This window comes from Mustela lutreola, chromosome 7 (assembly GCF_030435805.1).
Source record: "Mustela lutreola isolate mMusLut2 chromosome 7, mMusLut2.pri, whole genome shotgun sequence".
Classification (NCBI taxonomy): Eukaryota; Metazoa; Chordata; class Mammalia; order Carnivora; family Mustelidae; genus Mustela; species Mustela lutreola.
This window is the reverse complement of record NC_081296.1, coordinates 59706359-59730028: the sequence shown is the minus strand read 5'-3', so window position 1 is coordinate 59730028 and position 23670 is coordinate 59706359. Positions and strand designations below refer to the sequence as shown.

General features: G+C 36.0%; 1 protein-coding gene across 1 annotated transcript; it reads left to right on the top strand.

Annotated features, from left to right (window-relative positions):
• Positions 1–5963: 5963 nt before the first annotated feature.
• Positions 5964–12788, top strand: LOC131835294 (olfactory receptor 4F3/4F16/4F29-like). The gene is made up of 2 exons (XM_059179650.1): positions 5964–6895; positions 12782–12788. Exons 1-2 carry the CDS (start codon positions 5964–5966, stop codon positions 12786–12788), a joined length of 939 nt encoding a protein of 312 aa, XP_059035633.1.
• The last annotated feature ends 10882 nt before the right edge of the window (positions 12789–23670 follow it).

Below are 23670 nucleotides of genomic sequence, written 5' to 3'. Positions count from 1 at the left end.
GGATGCAGTTCTGGAAAAGGTTTTCTTTCTGCAAGTAATCCTTGTACTTGGACTATCCTACTTGGCATCCTTGTAGTATTAGGAAATTTGGTAGTAAAAAAAGAAAATATGTGATGTTTATAGCAAGCATCAATTGGATAATCGTAATACAACTTTTTTTTTTTACAGTTTTGGACCAACCATTTCCCTCAAGGATTACAGTTCAAGTGAAATACAGACGCATGATAACACAATATATCACATCATACCATGGATCCATGTTTTTATTTTTTAATTTTTATTGTTTAAAAATTTCTTTCTTTATTTGATAAAGATGGACACAGCAAGATAGGGAACACAAGCAGGGGGAGTGGGAGAAGGAGAAGTAGGTTTCCTGCCAGCAGGGAGCCCCATGCGGGGCTTGATCCCATGACCCTGGGATCAGGACCTGAACCAAAGTCAGATGTTTAACGACTAAGCCACCCAGGCGCCCCTGGATCCATGTTTTTATTTTTTATTTTTTAAAGATTATATTTATTTGTTTGACAGGCAGAGATCACAACTAGGCAGAGAGGCAGGCAGAGAGAAAGAGGAGAAAGCAGGCTCCCTGCTGAGCAGAGAGCCTGATGTGAGGCTTGATCCCAGGACCCCGGGATCATCACCTGAGCTGAGGGCAGAGGCTTTAACCCACTGAGCCACCCAGGCACCCCTGGATCCACATTTTTAAAGAAAAGAAGGTGTTGGCACATGAACATTGGATATATTGGTCATATCAAATAGTACCAACCAGAATCAGTACGTGAGTTGGGTGCTATTCTTGTTATAGAATATGTTTCCTCTAGAAACAGGAGAGATTTTCCAGACATTGTGTTCCCTTATTAGTAGTGGAAGGTACAGCTGTTTTATTCACTTTTAAGCTCCATTCACTGGAATTAATTACTGCATAGTTAAATCTTTGTATACATCTGTAATGATTCAAAATAACGATTGCATAAAAATGAAGTTGAATGTACCTTCTTCTATCATTTAAATTATACTAAAAAATTAAGCACAGTGGCTTTTTTGGAGATGATCAAGATGATCACAATTTTTTTTGAGTTAATATTTAACTATTTTTGGAGATTAATTCTAATGGGTAATTACCAATATTTATTCCCAACAAAATAGCAAAAAGATATTAAACAAAAATATTGCACTTTATTTCCTTCTTCTTCTCTAGTGTCTTATTATGAGTTTTAGATCACTGGTTTCCCTGGTCAAACCAAATAGTTCTCTAGGGAGTAAAGTCCCCTGATCCAAGAGTTCCTTCTAAACTATCATATTTTTGCAGTATCACTTGGTTATAGTATTCTTGAGCTGTAAGAAGCTTCATTTCTTCTAATGGTAGGATTTTAATAGGGCACTTTATTAGAAACATAGGAAAAATTTTAAACTTCCTGAAGATGCCCTTCCCTTTATACAGGTAAAATAGAAGGATGGAAATAAATTCAGTAATGGAAAAAGTGGCTTTAATTTTAAACATGATTTTGTTGTTGGAATTGCTGTGACTATGAGTCATATCCTCAAGTGCATGAGTGTTATCCTAAAGCAAAGACGATAGTGTTTGGGATAAGGAGTTCAAAAGTATAGAAGAATAATTGTGAAAAAGCTGGTTGACATTTTGGAAAAGGTTAACTGACCTTGACTTTTAGCTGGAATCACATTGAACTTTGGGAAATGTGCAAGACATTAGAAACAGTCAAATGGTTTTGTAATATTTTGTATTCAGCATAGGTTGCAATTAATCAGTCTGTGCTGATTATATAAATGTTTCTCACCCTCTGCCACTTGATCAACAGATGAGAAAGACTGATGACACAGGAAGATAACAAGGATAATTATATTTCCCCACCATTAGCTTTTCAAAAGAGATGGGTGTAAATTGATCATCTTCTGTGAAAAGGGAAGCAAATTTATCAGGAACTTGTCAAGTTCATAAGATGGAAAAGGATTTCATAGACATTTCAATAAAAATAGAAGACATGGAGACCCTAAATCCCAAAGCTGAATAAATAATTTATAATGTAACAGCATTTTAAAATATGATGTGAAAGATTAAAAAAGCCTGATAAAGCTACTAAGAGATTAACTAATCTTTCTGGTCCCTTAATGGTTTGGAAATAGAGTGTTTTATATAAATTTTATCTTTAAGTTATAAATAGAAAGAAGAAAGGTTTAAAGAAGGCTGACAAATGAGATTTTTTGTTTTGCACAGAAGGAAGAAAAATATTCTAATGGGAAAAATAAAAAATAATGAGTTTGTTGACTCTTGCAAACAGAAAACTCAGGGTTGACTTAATTTGTTGCATTTGTGTACAGAAATGGTTATTTGAAAAGTCCTTTTCAAGATATATTTTTCCCAGAGTGATAAAAAGTAAAACTAGAGAAGGCAGATTTTATTTGAGTATAAAGAAGGTTTTGTGACAATTTGAAAGATAAAAATGCAGAAGGTGTGAGCTGAGGGAGATGTTAAACTCACAATATTTTTATACTGAGAACTTTTATATTGATGGTGATTTAGATTATACCTTTTTCAAACCCAACAACTGTCTTTAGATCCTTTTCACCTTGATAACTATTATTTAGAACTTCAGTTCCCAATATTTCCTTCATCTATACAGGATTGAAGTCTGGGGATCTGTTTGGAGGATTAATGAGTTCCATTCAGATCAAGATAAAGGATTAATCACAACAGAAGACAAAGAGTTAGACCTTGTCTTTTGCACCATGGATATTTAATTAGTTACAAAATTATGGGTAAAATAAATAAAATGGGTAAAATAAAATAAATGTTTAAGAAAAGTTATTTCAAAGCATAGTAAATATATAGGCAAAGTTACCAAACTTCTACTCAAAATACCATCGTTCAGGAATTTTTCCCTGTATTTGATAACTTTTAGGTGAATAAACACATTTTTGTGTCTCTATCTTTGAATTTTGTTTTGGACGGAGCTTTGGATATGACCCTGTCTCACGTCACTTTAAATTTTTGAGGACCCAAACTTTTCAAGTTTATGTATTCCCTGAAATTTCAGGATGTATTTTTATCTTTTTAGTGCATCCTGTGTCATGTTCAGATCTTGTTCTGCTTTAAAATCACTTTTCCTAAAATTCTCGGCTCTTATGTGGGTCCAGAAAGTAATGCAAATCATAACCTCATAAACTATCTTTTACTTAAGTAAGCTGTAGCCTTCTTTTCTTCATTATTATACATATATTTTCCTAATTTCTTCATCCTTTTAAAATTTCCATTTTAGGGGCACCTAGGTGGCTCAGTGGGTTAAGCGTCTGCCTTTAGCTCAGGTCATGATCTCAGGGTCCTGGAATCGAGCCCTACATCGGGATCTCTGCTAAGCAGGGAGCCTGCTTCCCCCCTCTCTCTGCCTGCTTCTCTGCTTACTTGTGATCACTCTCTCTTTCTCTGTCAAATAAATAAATAAAACCTTTAAAAAATAAGTAAAATTTCCATTTTAATTTTGTTTATTTATTCTTTTTTTCTGAATCATTTTCTCTTCCAGAATCCTTTGTTTTCTATCTTCTCTGTTGCTTAGGAACTATGCAGTCTCTTTACCTGTATTCCTTATATAATTGGACACATTTTTGTAATCATCCAAATATATCTTCTTCTTTCAGCAAATATTTATTTCCTGAAATATTTATTTCCTGAAATATTTACAAATTCTTATTTTATAGCTGGTGGGGTTTTGGGATATATGGGACAATAAGACAGATGAAGTTCTTTACTCTGTGGGGGTTGCAGTAACATCAGGAAGGAGAACAAACAAAAAATCAATGAATTATATTTGTGGAAAGTACTATAAAGAAATACAATGATTTTTGAGAGCAAATATATTTAATCTACACAGGATGGTATTTATCTTGATCTCCAAAAGATTATTACTATTATATCTATTATGTGGAAGGAGATAATCATAAATAATTTATTGTTGGAATACTCTGGGAAACAAACTGAGGGTTACAGAAGGGGGGGAGGATGGAGTAACTGGGTGATGAGTATTAAGGAGGGCATGTGATGTGATGAGCACTGGGTGTTACATGCAACTAATGAATCATTGAACACTACATCAAAAACTAATGATGTACTTTATGTTGGCTAATTGAACATAACAATAATAGAAAAGTAATATCTTTTAGATATGAAATTTTGATACTATGTGCTGGCCAGTGCCATTTTATTTTCATATTCATTCATTTATCTCATGTGTTGAACACTATTAAGGACAAGCAAAATAAAAGGTAGTAAAATCAACATTTGCTAAATATTTACACATTGAATACATGATGGCAAATTTACAACTTTACAACTTACTCAGAGAAATTAGTATTAACTCAATTTCTTAGATAAACTGAGGTTCAAGAATTTAATCAACTTGCCCAATATCAATGTAGTGGCTGAACCAGAGCATAACTCTTGGTTTTGTGAATCCAAAATCAATGTTCTTTCCAATATGTTATGTTGCTTCTCTAAATTAAAATTACAAGGTAATGTGGTAAGTTCTTACAAAGAGGTTTGAAGAAAAGACTTCTCACTGCACCATGAAACCTGTGGTTTAGCCTTCTCAGATCATGTGTTCAGTATTCTAGGGCAGTTCTTCTCAAACGGCAAAGACATAAGTTCCTCTCCCCACCCCCATCCTTCATGCAGTGATAGTCTAGTAAATACAAAATTATACATCTGGGTTTTGCTGTGAAATCGCTAATTTGATGTGAAATTGCTAAGTTTCTTAGCACTCTCAATTTCTGTGCTTAGAATGATGAAAACTCCTCACAGTTTATGGACCTGCACTTTTTCATTACTTCAGGGAATCTAAGTAAGTCATAATCTCTGTTTTCAAGGAGCTTACAGTCTTTTGGTGAGTTAGAGCTGTACTTAGAATACTAAAACACAAGACATAGTAAATTAAATGCTAACGACATAAAACAAGATCTCACAGATATAGTTAAAATTTAGTAAACCTTGAAAGAGTCTGTTTGTCAGTCTAAGCCTTGTACTTTTGGAAGTGAATGAAATAGTGTAGAAGTGGTGAAGAGTTTTGTGTGACTAGAAGCAGGCTCTATTAGTCTTAAACCAAAAATCAAAAGAATTTGGTGCTGAGGGTGCCTGGGTGGCTCATTTGGTTAAGCAACTGTCTTTGACTCAGGTCATGATCCTGGAGTCCCTGGATGGAGTCTGGCATTGGCTCCCTGCTCAGCAGGGAGTCTGCTTCTCCCTCTGCCTGCCCCTCTCCCCTCTTGTGTGCTTTCTCATTCTCTCTCTCTCTCAAATGTATAAATAAAATCTTAAAAAGAAAAAGAATTTGGTGCTAAATTGTTATTACCCAAGTTGACCAATCTTGTATCTCATGAAAAGCATCATAATATCTACTCTGGGAGGAAGCAGAGAATTAAATGTAGAGAAAACTTGGTGGCTATGCTAGTAATAATAAAGCAAGACTTTGTACATGTTGTAAACATTTAAGTAATATTAAAGATGAATATATTCCCTGAGTGGGGGGCTGGGATGGAAGAGAAGAAGGGTCTGTCTTCTAAAAAAAATGCTTATGGACTTGGAAGGGATTGCAACAGTGATTAGTTCTATGTGACTGGGGCCAGATTGTATTAGTTTTGAACCCCAAATCAAAAGGTTTGGCTCATGTTGACTATGTTATATCTCATGAATGAAGAATCATGGCATCAACCCTGAGAGGAAGCACAGGGTATCAAATGCAGAGACGACCTGGTGGTAGAGAGCAGCTCCACAAGACAGCTCCAATTCTTCTGGATAATCGCAGTTGAGAGGCCATAAACATTATCAGGTAGGTCCTAATGCTATAGTAGAAACAGGCTTTCATATTTTTGACTTCTCTCCCAATCTATTAACATAATTAGTATAATTGACATTTTCTCCTATTGTCCTTCTTCAGGGAGCCATGCCAACAAAGCCAATGGATCGAATGAATCACTCTGTGGTGTCAGAGTTTGTGTTTCTGGGACTCACCAACTCCTGGGATATCCAACTTCTCCTCTTTGTGTTCTCCTCCACGTTTTACGTGGCAAGCATGATGGGAAACTCCCTCATCATGCTCACTGTGACTTGTGACCCTCACTTGCACTCCCCCATGTACTTTCTGTTGGCCAACCTCTCCTTCATTGACCTGGGAGTTTCTTCAGTCACTTCTCCCAAGATGATTTATGATCTTTTCAGAAAGCATAAGGTCATCTCCTTTGGTGGCTGCATCGCTCAAATCTTCTTTATCCACGTCATTGGTGGTGTGGAGATGGTGCTGCTCATTGCCATGGCCTTTGACAGATACGTTGCCATATGTAAGCCTCTCCACTATCTGACCATCATGAGCCCAAGAATGTGCATCTTCTTTTTAGTGGCTGCCTGGATGACTGGCCTCATCCACTCTGTGGTGCAACTGGCTTTTGTGGTAAACTTGCCCTTCTGTGGTCCTAATGTATTGGACAGTTTTTATTGTGACCTGCCTCGGTTCATCAAACTTGCCTGCACAGACACCTACCAACTAGAGTTTATGGTCACAGCCAATAGTGGATTCATTTCTGTTGGCTCCTTCTTCATACTGATCATTTCCTATATCATCATCATTCTCACTGTTCAGAAACACTCTTCAGCTGGTTCGTCCAAGGCTCTGTCCACACTCTCAGCTCACATCACTGTGGTATTCTTGTTCTTTGGTCCTTTGATATTTGTCTATATGTGGCCATCTTCCACCATACACCTGGATAAGTTTCTGGCTATCTTTGATGCTGTTCTCACTCCCTTCCTGAATCCAGTCATCTATACATTCAGGAATCAAGAAATGAAGGTGGCAATGAGGAGAGTATGCAGACAGCTAGTGAATTACAGAAAGATCTCTTAAGTGATGCCAGTATTGTGAAGAGCCCTTGTTGATTCCTGATGTTCATTACTGGCGGTCAAATGCAAAAAAAAGCTCTTGTTTGTTCTATCTTTATTTGACTATACATGCTGATATTGAGTCTATTTTTATGTTTCATTTAGGAGGGAAGGACATTCACTTTTGAAAATAGAGAAGGAGTTACATATGAAGTATTTTAAATCTAAGATTATAATGATTTTGAACCTTAATTCCAAAGGAATAACATTTGTGTTAAATGATTGTTAGAAATGCAAAAGAAGGTAGATTTCTTTAAGGACTTCAGAACAGGGAGAGCTGTCTCTCTCTCTTTTTAAAGGAATCCCTACTCAATGGGGGGATTTGCTGACAGAAATGAACTAAGTCTTCTTATTGTATGCTGTAGCTTGCCCATGTTCTACCCCTTCTGTGGGTCTCTTGCCAGTGCTGTGCAAGGATGGCAGTATCTTTGAGAGCACACACACAGAATCTTTGAGAACACACATACTGGAGCCCAGTGGGCGAACATCTGGGTAGTAGCCATGTATTCTTAGAACAAAAGGAACTGAGAAAAGGCTCTTTCTCCTCGGTTAGTATTATACTCTTCAAACCCAGGAAATTCTCATTCCCTTTTCTCTTCTATTTCTTCATTTTTCCTCAGTCACTTAGGGCCTCTGGGCTAGGAAGATCTCTAACCCCCTTCCCTCTCATTTTTCAGGCTTTCTTCCTTCTCCTTCTCCCTGTGCCATCATTCCTCCTTTGTCATGTCAACTTGTACAAGACTTGAAACCTGTGGAAGAGGCAATTTATTACAGTTATAATAGAGCTATTTAAAAGAGAGCAATGGGGGTGCCTTCCCTTTTCCCACTTCCCTTCACTTGCTGCTCTGTCCCCTTCTAATTTCCCTAACTGCTGTCCTATTAATTTATTAATTTTTCTTCTTTCCTTTACTGAGTTATAAATGAAATATAATATTGTTAGTTTTGGGCATACAAAATAATGATTCAGTATTTGTATATATTGCAAAATAATAACCACAATAAATGTAGTTAACATCTGTCATCATATATTACTTTTATTTTTATTTATTTTTAAAAAGATTTTATTTATTGGCAGAGAGAGAGAGAGACAGCAAGAGAAGGAACACAAGCAGGGGGGTGGGAGATGGAGAGGCAGGCTTCCCTCCAAGCAGGTAGCCTAATGCAGGGCTCAATCCCAAGACCCTGGGAACAAGACTGAGCTGAAGGCAGATGCTTTAAGAGTGAGCCACCCAAGCGCCCACAGTACTCTCTTTTAAATGACTCTATTATAACTGTGATAAATTGCCTCTTCCACAGGTTTCATGTCTTGAACAATTTGTTTTGCACAGCAGTTCAGCCATGGAGTGTGAATGAGAGGAGAACATCTAAGTGGCTAGGGTAGAGTCACTTAGAGCAGTGTCTTTCACACTTTTTGATAGTGACCCATAGTAGGGAATACAATATACATTGCAGCATATACCCTGTCCCATCCCCATAAAGAACTGAAACAAAGTTTCACATAATGACATTTAATTTTGATGAAGTTTTCTGTTATTCTTTCCTTTCCTTTTCTCTTGTCTTCTATTAAAAAGCTTGTCTACAACCTACTTTGTGAACTACAGGAAATCTGCTTACTTAGAAAATTAGAGAGATGATACAGAATTACATGTACTGCTTCCAGTTGAGAACAGAATAAATACACCAAGACAAATGTTATGCTGTTTTAATAGAAAAAAATTTTTAGTCTTGGTTAATTTATTTTTATTATTATAATTATTATGATTTTTTTGAACCATTAAATAGTTTTCTACAACATGATTTTTTAAAAAGCTATTTATTTATTTATTTATTTATTTGAGGGAGAGGGAGAGAGAGAATGCACACACATGAGCAGGGGAAGGGGCAGAGGGAGAACCAGACTCCCTACTGAGCTGGATTCCAGGATACCTGTTTCATGACTTGAGCTGAAGGCAGACACTTAACCATCTGTGCCACCCAGGCACTCTCTAGTTTTAATGTAGTATTTGATAGCAAAATATTTCTACATTTATTTAAATAAGCTGATCATGCTGAGCTGTGCAAAATTTTCACATCTATCATTGCTTCTTTACAGACTCATTATTTTAATGAGACATACACATATATTTTCCTTCCATGATTTTAAAAATTCCAGTTAGTTCACAGACAGTGTAATATTATTATTTTAAAAAATATTTCATTTATTTATTTCAGAGAGAGAGAGAGAGTCAATGAGAGTGAGAAAGAATCTGAAAAAGACTGCACTGAGCACAACGTCCAATGCAAGGCTCGATCCTACAACCAAGATATGACCTGTGCTGAAACCAAGAGTCGGATGCTTAACAAACTGAGCCACCCAGGTGCACCTACAGTGTAATATTAGTTTCAGATGTATATAGTGATTTAACATTTTCATGCAATACCTAGTGCTCATCACAACAAATGCACTCTTTAATCCCCATCACTCAATTTCTTTCATGAGTACTTTATAGTTTTCTGAGTATAGATTCTGTGTCTCTTTGGTTAGGTTTATTCCTAGGTATCTTATGGTTTTGGGTGCAATTGTAAATGGGATTGACTCCTTAATTTCCCTTTCTTCTGTCTTGCTGTTGGTGTAGAGAAATGCAATTGATTTCTGTGCATTGATTTTATATCCTGACACTTTACTGAATTCCTGTATAAGCTCATTTTACCCACACCCCTCCCCCCAATCTCAGTTCTGGTAACCATCAGTTTGTTCTCTATAGTTAAGAGTTTGTTTCTTGGTTTTACTCTTTGATTTATCCCTCATTTTCATTTGTTTTGTTCCTTAAATTCCACATTTGAGTGAAATCATTTGATATTTGTTTTTATCTGACTTATTTCACCCAGCATAATCCCCTTTAACTCCCTCCATGTTGTTACAAATGGCAAGATTTCATTCTTTTTTATGGCTGAGTAACTTTCCACTGTGTATATATGTTACATCTATATATTACGTCTTCTTTACCTATTCATCAGTTGATGGACATTTGGGCTCTCTCCATAATTTGGCTATTGCTGATAATGCTGCTATAGACATCAAGGTGTGTGTATCCCTTTCAATTAGTATTTAAATAAATTAAAAATTAAAGTTATATATATAGCCAAAGCAAATAAAATTTATTTCCTGAAAATCATCTACAGCTTTCTGTATCTATTTGGTTTTATTTTTTACTATTTCTTTTCACATTCTGAAACAACACTTTATCACAAGGTAAATATACATTTTTCCCCCTTGATAAAACAGATTCTATTACTTTCATAGTTAGTGATACTTTTTGGTGATGTTACTTCTGTTATATTCTCAGTCACCCATATTAATTATGACTTTTAACCAACATAGCTAATATCTATTTTATTGAGAGTTGTGAAGGTAATTGAGAATTGCCTGTCATATACAATCATTTTAGTAAATTAGCAAAGCTAATTAAATATAATGTCCAACACCACACACATCCTACTTATACCTTCCTATAGGCAATAAATATTATTCTTAAATGAGCACACTGATTATCTTGATCAAATTGTATAGATATTCTATAAAGACATAAGTCACACACTGTGACCAATTGTTCAATATCTAACCTTTTTAAAAATTATCCAAAGAATATTCATTAATAACTTTACACTAAATCAAAGTATTAAAATTGCTAAGGATATTAGACATTATGTTTAAGTGGACACACTACAGAATTGTCAGAAGTGTAATGAATTGACTGGTCATGTGGTTTTACATTTTTTTCTCATTTTAAATGCTTGTTTTATGCTCTGTACTGCAAAGATCAGGGAGAAAATGTATAGCTGTTCTGTAAAAAATATCAAATTAGTCTGTATTGTCCAAGAATTTATTTAGATTATATGATCTTAAATGCTTCTGAGTTAGTAAATTCTATGAGAATTTGTTTCTGAAGAAGCTAATTAATTTATTAACTAATTAGTTAATTAATTGAGAGAAAGAGAGTGCTCACAAGCAGGGGAGAGGGAGAGGGAGAGAAGATCTAAAGCAGACTCCATGCTCAGCACAGACCCGGATATGGAGCTCAGTCTCATGACCATGAGACCATGACCTAACCGAAATTGAGAGTTGGATGCTTAGCCAACTGAGCTGCCCAGGTGACCCAGAAAAAGCTAGCTTATTTAAAATGGAAATTCAGGTTTTAAAACTTCTTCAGATTATGGGGTATGTTAGATTTATGTTAGTACTTGTTAATCTCTATAAACCAATTCTTACAGAATCTCTTGTTTTAAAGGCTTTGTATAAATGTTATTAGAAAAATGTTTCATATTCATGCAATGAGAGTTTAATTTTTATTTATTACAGAAACATAACCATCATAAGGCTCCTAGATTCAGTTTTACCATCTTATCTACAGATCAAAAATAGAATCGGATTTACCAAGATATCAAAAGTAGAGACACACAGACATAGGATCACAAAGAACTTTGTTTCCATTGGAAAAAGACATATTTTTACCCAAATAGATTAAAAAACACCTAACAAACCAAATTCTCCATCATTTCTCATCTGAGAGATCCTGTATTAATTTGCTAAAGTTGTGCAACAAAGCCCCACAAACTAGGTATCATAAATAACAGAAATTATTGCATCACAGTTCTGGAAACCAGAAGTTTAAAATCAAGGTGGTGGCAGGGTTAGTTCCTTCTAAGAGCTGTGAAGGAAGGATCAGTTCCAAGTCTTTCTCCATGACTTGTAGATGGCTGTCCTCTCCCTGTTTTTTTCCCACGTTATTTTTCCTCTTGTCAAGTCTGCTGGTGTCCAAATTTCCCCTTTTTAAAAGGACACCAGTCAAATTGGATTAGAGCTCAACCTAATCTTAACTCATTACATTTACAATGGCCTTATTTCCAAACTAAGTTCACATTCTGAATTACTGGGGGTTAAGACTTCAACATGAATTTTGGTGGGGGAGGGGGCACAACTGAATCCCTCATGGATCCTCACCATCCCAACAGAGATCAACAAATTATCAAATCATGAAACCAAATTCACAATCTCTGTTGTCACCAATGAGGAATAATATATTAGTCATGCAAACCAGCTTTAGAACAAAACTTGGCAAGAGCCAGAAACCAACCAATCAACAAAAACTACCAAAGCAGAAAGGTAAAACAGAGATCAGACTGTCAGTGAAGGTAAAGTTTTCATGCTGCTTTGAATTCTCTATGCTGGTGATTCACAGACCTGGGGATAAAAATATATGCTTATAAAAAATAAAAAATTAAAAAAAAAATAAAAATGAATTCTCTATGAGAACTCAGAAGAGACATACCTAGGTATAAACATTTCATGAAGCACATTGCTTAGGAAACACAGTTTATTGGCCCCACAAGGTGAGTTAACTTGGACATCTTGGTAGGCCTCCCAAATGGTGGAAGCATAATTTTCAAAAAGTTAAGAACATGATTTGTGTATAAAGTGATCATGTGTGAAGTATTTACTTAACTCACTAATGAGAGAACAAAATGATAGGATGATAACCTGGTTTCAATCAAATTTTGATGGAATCATTTTCTAAGACTAATGAATCCCTCTTTAAATGGTCTTCATGGGGCACCTGGGTGGCTCAGTGGGTTAAAGCCACTGCCTTTGGCTCAGGTCATGATCCCAGGGTCCTGGGATCATGCCCTGCATTGGGCTCTCTGCACAGCGGGAGGCCTGCTTCCCTTCCTCTCTCTCTCTGCCTGCCTCTCTGCCTACTTGTGATCTCTGTCTGTCAAATAAATAAATAAAAATATTTTAAAAAATGGTCTTTATAACTCTTAATTTCACCATTTCCATGATTCTGACCTGTGCTATAATTGGGCACTGTGACATGAGAATTTTAAGGAGCCAAACCCAAGAGAGAAAAACACTAGTCAGACTGATTCTCATTTACACAAGTAATATCCCGAGAGACCTAAGAGCCAAGAGATTTGTGAATTAAATGAAGAATATTGGTTATATATTTTTGAGACTTTAAAACACAGAAACTGTTGCATTTTAAGACATTTAAGAAGTTTAAGATAAAGAAACAGTCAGTATGAATAATGTCCAACTTCACTATTAATCAGGGAAATCCAAATTAAAAACCAATATCTATGCTTCTGCTCCAACTATCATATGATCTCCCTGATATGAGGAAGTGGTGATGCAACATGGGGGCTTAAGTGGGTACGAGAAGAATCAATGAAACAAGATGGGATTGGGAGGGAGACAAACCATAAGTGACTCTTAATCTCACAAAACAAACTGAGGGTTGCTGGGGGGAGGGGGTTTGGGAGAAGGGGGTGGGATTGTGGACATTGGGGAGGGTATGTGCTATGGTGAGTGCTGTGAAGTGTGTAAACCTGGTGATTCACAGACATGTACCCCTGGGGATAAAAATATATGTTTATAAAAAATTAAAAAAAAAAGTGGTGAAAAGAAAAAAAAAAAACCAATATCTAGGCTGAAAAGTCCAAATACTATGGGTAGATATACTGTTTTTAAGACCTGGGCTAGAAAGTTCCTCCTCTGTGGCATAGTGAAGGATTCCATTTTTGAAACCTGGAAAGAAGGTCCAAGTGATATGGCAGGGTGTAGGCTTATGGGCTAAGATGTTGATGAGGTGTTCCTGGATTTGTAAGAGAAACAAATCCTAGAATGATACACACAATGCTTCTCTTATGGTAATTCCACTCCTTACAGGTCATGAATGCACTGAGCAAGAGAAAAGAAGGAATCATTAGGCTATGTCCCTTCAGTGATGTAGTATCTTTTGATCTAATCAGTAAGTATCTAATTCAAGTAAATATTTTAATGTATTCTTTTTATTTATTTATTTTACAGATTTTATTTATTTATTTGACAGACAGAGATCACAAGTAGGCAGAGAGGCAGGCAGAAAGAGAGGAAGGGAAGCAGACTCCCTGCCCAGCAGAGAGCTGGATGTGGGTCACCATCCCAGGACCCTGGGATCATGACCTGAGCTGAAGGCAGAGGCTTTAACCCACTGAGCCACCTGGGTGCCCCAAAATGTATTCTTTCAAATAAACAGTTGTACTCATGAGACTTCCGTATAGGACTATTTAGCAGTATATATTAAAATGAAACTGTGCATATAATATTTAAGTGCTGCTGGTCAGTTATCTTTTTATGATAGATGATAATATTCTAAAAAGTAAGAGCTCCGAATTCTGTGGTCTTTTGACTCCATCATGATTTGGACAGTGATTCAGGTAGGTTAGATGGATAGAAACTCTTCATGAAAAAAGAGATGAATCTAAGGAGTCAGAAATGAATTAATTCTGTAATTCAATAGGGAAATTGGAACACATAAATTCACAACCAAATATAAAAAATAGCAGATTGAGTGGAGTCAAATCATGATTTCATGCTACTTATTAGAGAAATTATTCACTAGAGTTGTGCAGCTGTCGCAAGTGTTGGTCTCCAGATGAAGGATAACGTAGGAGCAGAAAATTCGAGATTCCTGAAGTAAGTGTGAAGACATGGACTATGCGGAAGAAACTAGCTTTGTTATATTATGATTTCCTGGGCCATCAACTAGATGCAATGGTTGAATCATCACAGAAAAAGAAGCATGCAGTAGTAGAAATAACCAGACTGACTGGAAACCAAGGGTCAAATGTATTAATTCTGGGCTTGCCACCAACTTGTTCCTTAGCTTCAGCAATGCCATTTATTCTTTCTGTACCTTGGTTTCCTTAACTCTAAAAAGAAAGAATTTTACAGTCACTAGAAAAATTTATTTAGGTCCTAGCAACAACATTCTTCTACAGGGCATATTGCATTGATAGCACTAAAAACAACCAATTGGGAGCATGCAGCTCCCATGCCCATACCTGTATATCTTTCTGCTACTCTGAATAGTGTCCAGAGCTCTTTTTACCCATCTCAGGAAGAATAAACAAGTGGAGAAACTTGTAGGATAATCACATTGATACACTTCTTTGCAAATTTTATTATTTCCCAGTAACTCCAAGTTAAACTCATCATTTGTTAGTAACTCCAGACTATGTTAGGAAGTAGAAGATTACAAATTTCTATCTGAATGACCCTAAATATTGATCTACTGCTTTATGTCCTACCCTACAAAAAAGTGAATTATGATATCATTCTGTCAACTAAGAGACTAAGGTCATGGCTATGGCTACTTTATTTCATCATTTCCAAATGGTTTAGTCTTTTTATTTTTTAAAAAGATTTATTTATTTATTTTAGAGAGGGAGAGAGAGTCTCAAGCAGACTCTGCTGAGTGCAGAGCCCTATCCAGGGCTTGAACCCATGACCCTGAGATCACAACGCAAGCTGAAACGGAGAGTCAGTCACTCAACTGATGGTACCACCCACACACCCCTACTCTTTCTATTTTAAAACTACTTTATTGAGGTATGATTAACATACAAAAACCTGAATATTCTTAAAATACACAACTTGATAAATTTGGAATTAAGTATAACTCATGAAAACATCACCATAATCTATGCTATTAAACATAACGATCACTTCCAAAAGTTTCCTCCCTTCCTCCCACCCATTATTTATTTATTATTTTGTGATAAAAAATATAATATAAGATCTATCCTTTTAGCATATTTTAATGTATGCAATACAGTATTATTAACTACAGGATTTATGCTGTACATTAGACCTCTAGTACTTATCATTTTGTTGAACTGAAGCTCTGTACCCTTTGACTAAAACCTTCCCATCTCTCCCTCCCACAGTCCCAGAAACCACTGTCCTGCTCCATGTTTCTGTAAATTTGACTATTTTTTATAATATAAGAATAATTATGCAGTATTTATCTGTTAAAAAAACTTTTTAGGGGTGGCTAAAAGGGTTTAACCCCCTGGGTGGCTCAGGGGGTTAAACCCTTTGCCTTTGGCTCAGGTCATGATCCCAGGGTCCTGGGATCGAGCCCCACATCCAACTCTCTGCTCAGCCGGGCACCTGCTTCCCCCCACCTCTGCTTGCTTTTCTGCCTACTAATGATCCCTGTCTGTCACATAAAGAATAAAATATCTATTGGAAAAAAAAAACTTTTTAAAGATTTTATTTATTTATTTGAGAGAGAGAGAGAGAATGAGCAGGAGGAGGGGCTGGGGGGCAAAGGGAAAGGGAAAATCAGCCTCCCCACTGGAAAGGGAGGCTGATGCAGGACTTAATCTCAGGACCCTCGAATCATGACATGAGCCGAAGGCAGCTTCCCAACTGACTGAGCTACCTAGGTGCCCCCCAGATTTTCTTTATCCATTCATCTGTTGATGCATATTTAGGCTGTTTCCATATCTTATCTATTGTGAATAATGCTGCAATGAACATGGAAGTGCATATATCTCTTCGAGATTCTGGCTTAAATACTTTTAAATATATACCATGAAGTGAGATTGCTGGATCCTATGGTAATTCTATGCCATTTCCATACATTAACAGTGAGTTATCTAAAATGTAAATTAAGAAAATAGTCACAGTAATAATGGCATCAAAAAGAAGAAAATAAAGATAAATTTGACCAAAGAGGTAGAAGACTCATGCTGTAATTTACAAATCATTGATGAAAGAAATTAAACAGATGAAAATAAATGGAAGACCATGATTACACATCAGAAGACTTACTATGGTTAAATTATCCATATTACCAAATGATATCCACAGATTCAATGAAATCCCTATCAAAATTCCAATGTCATTTTTTATAGGAATAGAAAAAAAATCCTAAAATTCACGTAAAACTACAAATGATCTTGACAGCTGAAGCAATATTGAGAAAGAAGAACAAAGCTGGAGGCATCATATTTCCTGACTTCAGAATCTTGTAGTTAAAACAATATGGTACTGGCACAAAACAGACATACAGACCAACGGAACAGACTGAAGACACCAGTAGTAAACTTATACATATATGACCAACTAATATTTGACAAGGGTACCAAGATACTTAGTGGGGAAAGTGTAGTCTCTTCAACAAAAGGCTTGGAAAAACTGAATATCCACAGGCAAAAGAATGAAACTGGATCCTTATGTTACAACTTATACAAAAATCAACTCATAATGGATTAAAGACTCAAATATAAGTGATGGAACTTTAAAACTCATAGAGGAGACATAGAAGAAGAGCTTTATTGGGTTTGGCAATGACCTCTCTCAAATGACACCAAAGGCACAAGCAACATAACCAAAATTAGAAAAGTTGGCCTAAATCAAACTAAAAAACAAAAACACCCCCAAACCAACACAAACAAATAAATAAACATAGAGTCAAAAGATAAATTATAGGATTGAAGGAAATATTTATAAACCTTTTATCTGATAAGGAATTAATATTCAAAATACATAATAAACTCAAACAATTCAGTGGCAAAAAACAACCCCACCCCAAACAGAAACACAATCTAATTAATAAATGGGCAAAAGGGTTGAATAGACATTTCTCCAAAGAAAACATACAAATGGCCACAGGTATATAAAAAGATCAATATCACTGATTGTCAGGGAAATGCAAATCAACACCAAAATGAAATATCACCTTTCACCCTTGTGAAGCCTATTAGCAAAAAGAGAAAAGATTACAAGAGTTGGTGAAGATGTTGGTGGGAACACAAAATGGTGCAGCTTCTACGGACACAGTATGGCTTTTACCCTTTCTGAAAAAAGCATAGTTTATATACAGGACTACTATTCTAACACCTAAACCAGATGACATGAAAGTTGTTAGCTCAGAGGGGAGCCTAGATTTGGAAAAGGTTCTTTTGCAGCAGTTTCAGGTTCTGTGCAAAGGGCCCAACTTCTTGGGTTACACTACCTGGAATACATAATGGAATTAAAAAGAAATTACTGGTAAGAAGAGGTAAGATGTGAAGGTTATAGGAAGCATCACTGGGATAATCTAAAGGCAAATTGCTATCATTTTGTGACAGCCATTTTCCTACAAATTACAGAGTATTTTACATATGGACATGACATCTCACAAATATCATATAATACCAAAGCTCTACCTTAAAAAAAGAGGTGAGGGAGTTAGTATATAACAGTTGGCTCTACTGTCTCCATTATACTGCACCACCTGTAATCTGCTGGACCAGTGGAGTGGCTTCCTGCATTTTCATTTGAAGCACTAGCTTGTAGATGATATTTTGAGAATGTGGTGGCATTCTCTAGAATACTGCATGTATAAACAATCAGTAATTTTTATTTAGGGCTATGTTCCAATGAAGTAGCATATATGGATCCAGGAACCAGGGTACATTTGGGAAGTCTGAACTTCTCATTGTTGGAGCTCTAGGCACCTTGGGTTTAGAAGTCCTGGTTTCTACAACAAGAGGAAAATTTTCATCAGTGACATAACAAGAGTCCCATTAAATTTGTTTATGGCAACTTCCCTTCTGGGAACTAGGCAGAAGCAAAAATTCAAGATTTTAGAATCTCATCCCATGTGCAGAGATCCTTGTTGTTAACTACTGTCATCCAACTTCTGCCTTTGTCACTTTCTGCTTAATTCCCTACTTTCAAATGGAATTAATGAATCCTCATAGCATTCCCTAACAAGTTTCCTGTGTTGATCTTCCTCTCAGAATCTGTTTCCCTAGGAAGTCTAAACAGTGGACATAGCAACAAGTCTCTGTGTAGACTCAACAACATGAATTTCTCTTCACTAAGGGTGATCTCTCTACCATCATGGCTGAGTGCCCAAGCTGCCAATGCGAAAGTAAAGCCTCAATACTTTCTATGGTATTATACCTCACCATACTCTCAGGAAACCCAGGGTCCACCTTTTCTGGAAGGATTAGAGACCTGTCTTCATGGCTATATAAATTTATTCTGGGTTCTGATTTTTTCCTCTACTCGTGGTGCTTCTGCTAGCACTACCATTCATAGATTTAGAGAATACCTTTCCTGTCTTACTTATCATTTGCTATACAACACTGGCTCTGGAGAAATATATAAATAAAATAAAGTATGACAATGTGTTTATACCTACATGATTCACTAGAGGTATTTGCCCTCTATGACCCAAAAATAAGAGTGATAGAATGGTGGAATGAGCTAGAGAGTACTCAGCTTTTATATCAACTGAGAGGTTGGTATAAAACCTTGCATGTTTAGGAAGCTATTTGATGCTGTATACATCTTAAACCATTGGCCAAGGTATACATTGCTATCTTTCCTAAAGTTGGAATATATGAATTCAAAGTGGAAAAAGTCACTCAAATATTAAGAACAAAGAATTTATTGGAGAAATTTATGCCCCCTATATTTATTCTTGTGGACTTTGGTTTAGTAGGTTTGCAGGGCCTAGTGCTCCAGAGAAGAATGTTTCCAAAGTGAAAAAGTCTTTGACCACTTTGGGCTCCTTATGTTACTGAACTAGCAGATGGAAAAGGGCTTACTCTGGTATTTCTGGGTACTGGGGCAAGAGTAAAAAGCGAAGTCTGTAAGCTATATATTGAAATATTTGTGAGTTATAAATCAAGGTAACATCTTGAATATAGTCTATTCTAATCTACTATATTGATAAATATGTTTTTTCTTCTTCTTCTCTAGTATATAATTATGAATTTTTAGGAACTTTGGTTGCTCAGGTCAAACCAAAAGGTCCCTAGGGATAAAGTCCCTTGATCCATGAGCTTCTTCTAAACTCCTGTCTGCAGTGTCACTTGCTCACTGTTGTCTAGAGCTCTTAATTTGCTTTATTTCCACATATGGCAAGATTTTATGGCACTTTGTGTTAAAGAACAAATGAAAATCTAGGACTCCATGAAAATCCTCTTATTTATACAGGAAAAATGGGCAGATGGTAATAAATTTAATAACAAGGAGAGCAGCTCTAGTGTCAGACATGGTTCTGTTGTTGGACTTCCCATGAACATGAGTCATATCCTCAGGTATGTAAGTGTTATTCTAAAGCACTGTACATGGCATTTGGGATAACCAATTGACCAGTAGTGGAGAATAATTGGGTACTGACACATTGGAGAACGCTAGCTGACCTTTACTTTTAACTACAGTCACACAGTGATATGATAATGTGAAAGATATTAGAAAAAGTCATATGGATTTATAATGTTTAGGTTCCAGCATTCTGTTACCTGTGATGATTATATAAATGATTCTCACACCCTGCAATTTGACAAAAAGGTGAGAAACATTGGTGACACACATAACTAAGAAAACAAGGATTATAAGCTTTTCAAATAAGGTGAAGTATAGACATTATTTTCTGTGAAGAGGGAAGTACATTTATTAGTTACTTGTATAATTTGTAAGATAGAAGAGTATCATAAATCCCTGAATAGAGGAGACACCCAAAGACCCAAAGCTGAATAAATTATTTCCAATGTACATGTCATCCTAAAATATGCTGTGGAAAATTTAAAAAAAAATGGAAACTACCAGGAGATCAAATTAGTTCTCCTGCTCTCTTGTGCAGAATTTTACAATGTTTTGCATTAGTTTTGTAAACTGTTAGTAGAATGTGGGAGGATTTAGAGAAAATTGAGAAATTTGCTTTTTCTTTTTGTCATTTTTGGAGTGGAGAGGTAGATGAGAAAGAGATTGTAAGAGGAAGTATGAAAGGATTTGAGTTTTTAAAAATTTAATTAATTCTTATTCAATTTTTATTCAGGTATAATTAATATACAGTATTCCAGTATAATTAATATACAAGCTTTAGAGGTACAATATAATGATTCAGCCCCTCCATGTATTACTCAGTGCTCATCACGATAAATTTATTCTTAATCCCCTTCACCTACTTTACCCAATCCTCCTTCCCCCTCTTCTCAGGCAACCACAAGTTTGTTCTCCGTACGTAAGAATCTGTTTTTTTTTTTTGTTTGTTTTGTTTGTTTGTTTGTGCTTTCTTCTTTCTTTCTTTGGCTTCTTTCATTTCACCTGTGAGTGAAATGATATGGTATTTGTCTTTCTCTGACTGACTTACTTCATTTAGCATTCAGAAAGCTAAGGGATGACTTGATTGGTTGAGCTTATGTGTGTAAAAAGTTCATTGACAGAAATAAAAAGCAGGGTATAAGGAATACAAAAAAGTTAAAGGGACACAGAAATTCTTCATATTGCATGAAGTTACTAAAAGTAAAAGAAATGATCTTAAGTTAGAAACAGCAGAATTTTACTTAGGTATGAAGAAAGATTTGGGATAATTTGAGAAACAAAGTGCAGTATATTTTAGATGAGGGAAGTTCTAACCTCAATATTTTTTTTTAAAGATTTTATTTATTCATTGGACACACAGAGAGAGATCACAAGTACATAGAGAGGCAGGCAGGGGGGTGGGTGGGAAGCAGGCTCCCTGCTGAGCAGAGAGCCTGATGAGGGGCTCTATCCCAAGACACTGAGATCATGACCTGAGCCGAAGACAGAGGCTTTAACCCACTGAGCCACCCGGGCGCCTCAAACCTCAATATTTTTTTTAAAAAAGATTTTATTTATATGTTTGACAGAGAGAAAGACAGCATGAATGGGAACAAAAGCAGGGGAAGTAGAAGAGGGAGCCAGGCTTCCTGCTGAGCAGGCCCCGCCCCCAAAGACAGCTTGATCCCAGGACCCTGCTTAAGGCAGATGCTTAATGACTGAGCCATCCAGGTGCCCCCAAAACCTCAATATTTTTGGATTGAGAAGGAAATTTATATGAATGATGGCTTAGATTTTGAAACTTAGGAGACGTGTCTCCCTTTCAGCTTGATAATTCTATTATTTGGAAGCCCAGCTATCAATATTTCTTTCATCTATAAAGTATTAGATATCTGGGAATCCATTTCTGGAAGATTGATAAATTCTATATGGGTCAAGAAAAAGGATTAATCACAATACAAGGTAAAGAGTTAGGGCTTTTCTTTTATATTATGGATATTTAGTTAGTTAAAACCAATGGTTGTGTTTGAGAAAAACAACTGAAAGACTTTTTCTTTGGAGCACAGCCAAGCTAGGAGAAGGTGGTTTCAAAATATAATCAACTAGGAGGTTGACTGTAGATATTTGATGAATTCCAAGTGAATAAACATCCTATCCAAATGTTTTGATCCAGAATCCTGTCTGTGACTCTGCTGAGGGTGGAAAATTGGATCCTGACTATGCCTCAAGTGGATTTAAAACTTTGTTGTGTGAATTTCTATATTCTTTGATATTTGGCTATGCATTTCTCTTCCTTTTAGTACATCTGGGGAAAATTTACTTTTCATTTCTTTCTTCCCCACTATAGGGGGGTATCCCATATTTATAGCTCCTGCCCCTTAAAATTCACCTTCATCAATGTTGTGGTTCTTATGTAGGGTAAAGGAGATTGGAGAGCAAAAAGACAAATATATTCACAGCTAGATGTGTGTAAGTGATAAAGCTTCAGAGAAAGTGATAAATCTCAAGAAGCACTTGAGAGATAGCGGCAGACATAGTGCCATCAATTGCTTAGAATTACAGAATTTCTGGAGAATGAGTCTAGAAAGTAACAAAAATCATACCTGATAATCTACCTCTTACTTAAAGTATTCCTTGTCTTCTCTTTGAAATTATATACTACATCTACTACATCTACATAATCATATACTTTTTCCTCCTTCCTTTTTAAAATTTGACATTTTTTTCTTTATTTAATTCTTCTTCACCTTTATAATCTATCTTCTATTTTTTTTCTCTCTTCAGAACTCTTCCCAGTCTTTTTATCCATCTTTCCTAGTTATGTCATCATATTTTCATGGTTTATTTTTTGAAAATCATCTAATTATATCCTTTCTCTCTTTGTTATTATAAATACATGATATTATAAATACAAAGCTGTTATCCCTATTACTATTTCATTTGCAATCTGATTTTCCCACATTGAAGGCTATCCTTATTATGTCTAGGTCATATTTCCACATTATTAGAACCATTAGCCAAGTTTTATAGAGGCAATATTTTTAGTGTTTCTCTCCCTCCTTTTTTATTCTAATTATGTTATAGCAGTTGAGATTATAAAAAAGGATAATATTTCCAATTCCTCCACATCAATTCATCTACAAATAAAACTAACCATAATGTAAGGTGATATGTAATGCTCTGGGGCATGAACAAAGTGTTATGAGTAGGAAGGTGGACAAGGAAGGTATAAATCTGCTTAAATTTTAGAGAGGTGGAAGGGAAAGGAGTCTAAACATTATAGCATGTGTTTACTTTGAGGCATGGATTGTATTCTTCCAGAAAGAAGAGCAGTGGGTGGAAAGGGTGGAAGGGTAATTGAAGAAGAAAAAGTATGTTTAAAGGCATGGAGGCATATGTATGATGTGCTATTTTCAGATAATAAATAGATATTGTTGGAACTTGGGTGTGAGGAAGGATGTAATAAAATGAGGTAGAAAAATGAGGCTGGAAAAGTCCAGACTCCAGACAGGTTTGAATGCCTTATTATGAGGTTGTGTTCATCTGGAGGCAAAAGAGGAATCTCTAAACTATTAATACTGTGGCTGGATTTGTTTTGAGAGCAGATAGATTATTGTTGGAGCAGGAGAAACACTTGAAGGAGAGAATCTTGATGAAGCTTTGCGGTAGATCTGGTGATAACTGTTGAAAGCAGGGAGTTGGAAGTAAAAGAAGCAATACACGGCAGATGTGTTAACTTAAAAAGAAACTGTGAAACATACTTCAACCATTTTAGAGGGGAGAGGAGTGGGGCGGTAGGTGAGGCTGGCGGTGGGTATTAAGGAGGGCACGTATTGCAGGG